At 37.8% G+C, this 6,422-nt stretch overlaps 1 protein-coding gene across 1 annotated transcript; it reads right to left on the bottom strand.

The window, feature by feature from the left end:
• Positions 1 to 48: 48 nt before the first annotated feature.
• On the bottom strand, positions 49 to 5,989 carry Itm2a (integral membrane protein 2A). Its single transcript, XM_050128972.1, has 6 exons — positions 5,708 to 5,989; positions 2,374 to 2,505; positions 1,916 to 2,113; positions 1,582 to 1,692; positions 933 to 1,083; positions 49 to 807 (listed from the first exon to the last, which is right to left on the bottom strand). Exons 1-6 carry the CDS (start codon positions 5,816 to 5,818, stop codon positions 719 to 721), a joined length of 792 nt encoding a protein of 263 aa, XP_049984929.1. The 5' UTR covers positions 5,819 to 5,989; the 3' UTR covers positions 49 to 718.
• Between the last annotated feature and the right edge of the window lie 433 nt (positions 5,990 to 6,422).

Below are 6,422 nucleotides of genomic sequence, written 5' to 3'. Positions count from 1 at the left end.
AAATAATAATTTCCACATTATTTGTCAAATGATGAAAATAAAACATGATTGAATTTGGTAAACTTTATTATAGGGTTGTAGAATTCATACAACCAGAACTCCTTACAGCATTCAGCACCTGTACAGCTATGTGGATTTCACAACACAGATATCAGTGAGAAAGAATCATTACATGCGTAAAAAATTACTTCCTCATGACTATTGTTCACATATGAGTCAGATTCATTACAGAGCACCTGATAGAAATGCAAAAAATGTAATCTCTAAAGTCAAGAGAATTGAACAAAATGAAGAATGAAGCAAAAAAATGTTAAGAGATTTGACATGCTTCACACAAAAATGTCAAAAACAACTTGAAATATTTTAAATTTAAAGCATGCTCTTTCCATATGATTTTATCAGGAGCTTGCTTTAAATAAAAACAGAGGATGGACTTTGTCAGGATGTTAGATGACATATTCATGCTGCTTTCGGAATCTAAACCCTATAAATTCAAAAAAAGATCATCATTTAATTTGTTGCAAACAGCAAGCGATGTCAATTAAACTTGAATTGGACAATGGCTTGCAGTGGTTAGTAGTTTTCTCCCCCCCCTTTCCGTTTCCAGTATAAGCAATAGAGTAAATGTATGAGTAAATATCATGAGTATCCCATTACTAAAGTCACACTGTAAGCTGCTGACTTCTTATTACCAAGGATACTCTTCATCTGCCCTTCTTCACTCCTGACAGATCTTGGTTTCAACAATAAATTCATTGGGGAAGTGTCTTATCTTCCAGCATTTGTCAATGGCACGCTTATTGAAACCTGTGAAGACATAAAAAGATGGCTTTTTAGTTGTCTATGTCCATAAGGAGGTATGTCAACATGTTCGTTTCCATGCAGTCTACCCTCACTCTCTTCTGCTCACCCCAAAATAATAAATTACCTACCCAGCAAGAGGTCTCTGCGTCTAAGGCGGAAGGATTTTCGGTTGTTGCAAAGTTGGTAAATAAAAATACCAAGGTTACTAACATCACGGATTTCTTCCACAGCAACCAGGTCTTCACGAACCACATAAGTGTGAGGCAAATACTTGCCACTCTAAAAGTGCAAAGAAAAAAATTAAGACAATAAATTCTTAACGACGGTATTAAAATTCCCACTTACATCCTTTTAAAAATAGACATTATTAAAAATAGAATTCATTTAAGAGCAGTTTTATATACTATTTTTATTATACATATAGACATTTATGAGTTTCAAGTTCAGTGTGCTATTTGCACATACACACAGCATGCATTGATGAAATCCAACCTCCCTTTATGCACCTCCCCCTACATACATGCCCTTCTCAACAGTGTTGTGTGTTCAGGTGAACACTTTTAGCTTCTATATATGAAGAACATAAAGCATTTGTCTGTCTGACTGGCTTACATTGCTTAACATAAAATACCTCAGTTCCATCTATTTTGGCACAGCTTACACTTTTCATTAAAAAATATTTCAACGAGATGGAATGTCTGGCCCAATTCATTAACTTTTTTGAATAATGAAGCAAATTTGGAAGTGCTTATAAGAAATGATCTCTGAAATACATACTGCCAGTTTGCCAAAAAGCTCCACCAGATTCTTTGGAGTCATAACAATGGAAGTATTGAGGGGCATCAGATAACAGTTTCCCAAAAGCAAGTCCAGGTAAGCAGTCATTCCCTGTTGGGGAGGTGAAAAACGATGCGTATTAATACTTCAGATTTTCACGTACCATCAGAACAAACAGCCAGATCTTTTTTGAAAATTTACTACGCCTACCCAACAACAACACAATGAAAAGGTTTGGCTCCAAAAGGCCATTTATTTATGGATAAATTCATTGTATTTCAGTAAAGAAGGACTAGAGAAAAGTTTTGAATAACTGCAAGAAAGACAAATCCACCTTCTCAAAGTCATGGATAATTGCCGCAGGGTCACTATCTGAGAAACTGGGGACCGGCACATCAATGATTGCAATGTTGTCATCCTCACGGATATCAGCCTCCTCGGTCACAGGCAGGAAATATGGCTCTCCTCCATGGAGGGAATTTACAGGATCTTCAGAATCAAAGAAGCACATCTCACCGTGGTAAATGGTGCTCTAAGAGACAAAAGGGAAGTTTAAGACTTTGCAATATTCATCGCCATGACACCTGAACTGTCTCTTACACTCATGTACCGTGTTAACCTGAGACTTGTTTGTTACAGCGTTATGAAACCTAAGCAATGGCAGAGAGTGAAAGGTCATTGAAAACATTCCTCAAGTCTTCATTTCTCTGGTTACCACCACATAGTTATTTAGGTTGCTAATGAAATACATGGCAATTAGTAATTCCAAATAGTAAGAGCTATAAGTATTACCTTAGGCATGAAGTACTTGTAAATGCAGGCTCCACCCACAATCAGCCCAGCCAAGATGAATGAGAGGCCTAGGAGAGTAAGCATGCATCTCCCAGAAGAGCCATCTTTCTCCTGCGTGGCAACTCTGAGCTCCTATTGATTAGAAACAAAAATTAAAAAGATAATATTTTTAGACAGTTGCTTCTGTGTGCAACTTATCACCCCTGAAAAGCAAAATATTTTGAAAACAAACTAATCTAAAGTCATTTGAAGACAGTTTCTGATGCTAATATATATAGAATATCTTCACTAACACTAGCCTTCCTTCTAGCATTTTCAAAATTAAATATAGATATGTTACTTTAAAATATGTACTTGTAGAATGTTAAAATAACCATTAATTTATAGAATGACATATTTTAATAAAAATACTTAATATAGATCTACTTTTTAAACAAATGTTTAATGGATAAAGAGTATTTTTAACTAGATATGATATAGTGCAGGTTGTCTCTAGAAAGTATGCTCTTTAAATAATTGAAACTAATCATAGTTTTATAAACACTGGCTTTTTAGTCTATAGAAATAGACACTTTGCTACTTGCTTTGAAATCAATTTATCAGCTTAAAGGAGTACTAGTAACCTTCAATTCGTTGGCTACTTTTCAAGAAGCTTTATTGTCAAGTTAGAAAGGAATTATTTCATTTTAGAAATTAATTGAAGTTAATTATATATTTTCTAATAGTCCTAACTTTATTATTAAGTATAAAGTTTCCTGGTATTGTCCATTAGTCTATATACTGCAATAATGCTATTTTCCAAGTCCTAGCGTAAACGCTAGATTTAAAAGCAGAGGATTTGCTACATACAGAGCTGTTTGTTAAGCAGTGATTTAAACGTTCTGTCAAATCAATAATTTGCTGACGGATTCTAAAGAAAACAAAAAGTAACTGATTAACTGCACCCTCCATAGGGCATGGAACTAAAAGGCCTACTATTTTCAATTTTCATGTCAAAATATACCCCTCAGCCACATTATTACTCAGCGAGAGAATAAGTGAAGGCAGCAAATCTCAGCCCTGACAATACAAGTTAGTATTAAAAATTATTTTAATTTGTCTACCATTAGAATTTTTCATGAAATTGCTGTTTTGGACATTTAACTGATCTTAAGACAATTTGGTGAAAAATGTATGTTAATGTGCAAAAAAGGAAGGGTAGAGAATCATTTGATAATTTTTGTTCGCAAAATAAATATATTTTTTAAAGGTCAAAATTTGAAATTTATATTTTCTTAATAATTTAATTAAGCTTATTTCATCAATTATATTCAACACATACTGAAATACCGTAATTGTTTTCATTAAAAAATCTAAACTAATATTTAGCAGTACAGAAACCAAATTTTAAATTTTGACTACTAATTACTGTAATACAGTTGTGGGTTCTTAGAAGGCATATTTTAGATAATTAAATTTAGGCGCAGAAAGATGAAATGACTTGCTAAAAAGCACATAATAGCTTAATTTGAAATTCTTTGAGGAATGAATTTTTTTTCTTATTACTGAGACAGAAGAACAATTTGTACTGTAACTTCATTTCTCTTTTCCAATAATTCAGGAAGTTTATCATTAAGCATGGCTAAAGTATGAGGGTCTTGGTTTAGCTAGACACGCCTGGTCAGGAAGAATAAGGATTTCTTTTGTTTTCATTTAACACTGTTGGAATTCAATGTAATTGAATGAATCAATTATCATAGCTAATTTCTTTTCAAAGTGTATTTTAAAAGTTACTGCATATCATTTGCCAATAAGAGTTCAGCGTGTTCGTGTTCGATCTCTGTTGATTAGGCCTAATCCCTGTATCGCAATGTGATATGGCAAGTAGTACTGTCAAAGAGGCCATGGTAGGGTTCTATTGCGGCTTCTCTAAAGCCTAACAAAGAAATAAAATCAAAGAGGAGATATTTGTCTTTAATTATTCCTCATCTCACCACAGGACTGGACAAAGCATTACATATTAATTGAATCTTTCCACAACTCATGAAGTTTTTTGGTGGTGAGGGGAAAAAAGGATTACTGTGTGGCTATTTTTAACTACTGGCATCTAGTTAGACCTCCCCTCAAATCTGGCCATGGTTCATTTATAAAGTTAGTAGGAAGACAACTACATATTTGACCTTCTATTTAATTAAAACCTCAACAATGCAAGGGGGTGTTGCTTTTGAGTTCCAGAATGTGTGATACACAAAAGCTAGTTTGATTGCAGCGTTCAATATTGAAAGTTTCCACGATGGAAGTTCTGCGGCAGCGCATTAACATCTCAAACTGTATGCAGAATTACATTTTACTACATGAACCCACAGCTCACTCAAAACGCTTTTCAAATAGCCACTTTAAACCTAAAAGGGAAAACTTTCTAAAGACAACAGGACAAGTTAGGGCAGATCAAGTCCCATTCCTGCAGATTCCACAGATGCAGAAGAAAATATGGTCGCCTTTTAAAATTGAGATTTTACTGAGGAAAAAAAATGATAGTTTATCAACACTCCAAACGCCGTTGGTTTTTAAAAGAAATATATATATATTGAACTAGACAAACAACCTGGGAAGAGAGAACCTCTCCAGTGCATGGAAAATGAGCTGTTTAAACTGCAACGTTGGAAATGCTTCAGACATCTGTAAGAGGGGAGTGGGATATTGCTCAAGAAGAAATAACAACCAAAAGAAAAAAAGAAGAGTATCTCAAAATTTATTTTTACAAGAGTTTGGCCAAGAATTAAATCCAATATATGTTTCTGACAGCTCCATTACCTAACCGTTAACAGTGTCTACCTAAAAATACACGCAAATGTGTGTGTGTGTGTGTGTTGTACAGACACACACAACTTGCCCCAACCCATACAGCTTGAAGTTAAGGCCGCCCCTTGTTTCCCAAATCAGCAATCCTACAAAGATACAGATTCACATAATTTCACTCAAGTCAAAAGTAAAGAAAGAACAGTTAAGTCTCTTGCCCTTGCTCAGCCCATGTGGCTGTTCATTCCCTGTAGCTATAATTGTGTCTCTGGCTAATTCCATAACCCATTTCCCAGAACAAAATGACATGGAGGAATTTCTTCAAACTTCTTCTAACAATTTCCTGGAATAGGTGGCGTTAAGGGATGGAATTGTAAGGATGCAGAGGGGCATGAGTCGAAGCGGAGCAAAAGGTGACCCATGCAATTTACAGCTGGCCTGCCTGGAACTCGAGGACTACGGGACACCTAACATTTTAACCTCTTCACCTGTATACCCTCCCTTCTCTCCCCATTCCCAAACATTAGCAGGCCGACCTAGGCCGAGTGGGAACTACCTTGCCCGTCAGGATCTGAGCTCGGACGGTGCGGCTCACGAGTGCCTCCACATCTTGCCGCGCCTCCTCCTTTTGCACCGCCGTGGGGGTATTGAAGGCAATCTTCACCATGGTGAATCTTCGGGCTGCGCGGTAAGGCGCGGCTCGAATCAGTATCCTGGGCTGCAGGTTGGAAGAGGAGGGGATCTCGTTAGTCCAAGCTGCACTTAACTTTCTCCCTGTCTTCCTTCCACAGGCTGCTGCAGGCTCAGGTCCGGGGCTACTTATGACGCATCTCAGGCCGAGTGGGAGAGCGTGGGCGGGGCCGGGGAGGTGCTGAGGGAGGAGCGGGAGGGGGCCAGAGCGCTGGAGTGGAAACGAGTGGGGGTGGGAAGCTGCTAGTTGGGAAGCGAGGGGAACTGGAGCCGACGGCCCGCTTAGGGTAGACAAGCCTCACCTGCACCCCAGGCATGCTTCTACTGCCTTCTGCACCCTCAGATAAGAGCGAGGCAGGAAGGAAACCTGCCTGTCGTGTCTTTCTGCTTCTGTCTGGACCACAATAGCCCCTGACTTTGACTCTGTTTTCCAAAACTTGGGCCTGGCCCCCTGCGGGGCCTAGGACTGTTAACTTGGCGCCAACCCAAGGTTTCTCAGTTCTACAACCCACCAAGGCCAGAGAGCAGTTTCCGGACCGTTCTACACCTTTATAACATCTTCCTTTTAAAGAATACCTAGA

The sequence above is a fragment of the Alexandromys fortis genome, unplaced genomic scaffold, assembly GCF_014885135.2.
Source record: "Alexandromys fortis isolate MF-2015 unplaced genomic scaffold, M_Fortis_MF-2015_v1.1 scaffold_251, whole genome shotgun sequence".
Taxonomy (NCBI): Eukaryota; Metazoa; Chordata; class Mammalia; order Rodentia; family Cricetidae; genus Alexandromys; species Alexandromys fortis.
Note: the sequence above shows the minus strand (reverse complement) of the source record. Positions and strands in the feature narration are given on the sequence as shown.

Excerpts from the sequence above, each read along its gene's own strand:
- Itm2a (XM_050128972.1), bottom strand. The coding sequence starts at position 5,818 with ATGGTGAAGATTGCCTTCAATACCCCCACGGCGGTGCAAAAGGAGGAG. Across the intron at positions 2,114-2,373 it reads ACAAGTACTTCATGCCTAAG|AGCACCATTTACCACGGTGA; the intron begins GTAATACTTATA and ends TTTGTCTCTTAG. Across the intron at positions 808-932 it reads ACGCAGAGACCTCTTGCTGG|GTTTCAATAAGCGTGCCATT; the intron begins GTAGGTAATTTA and ends ATGTCTTCACAG.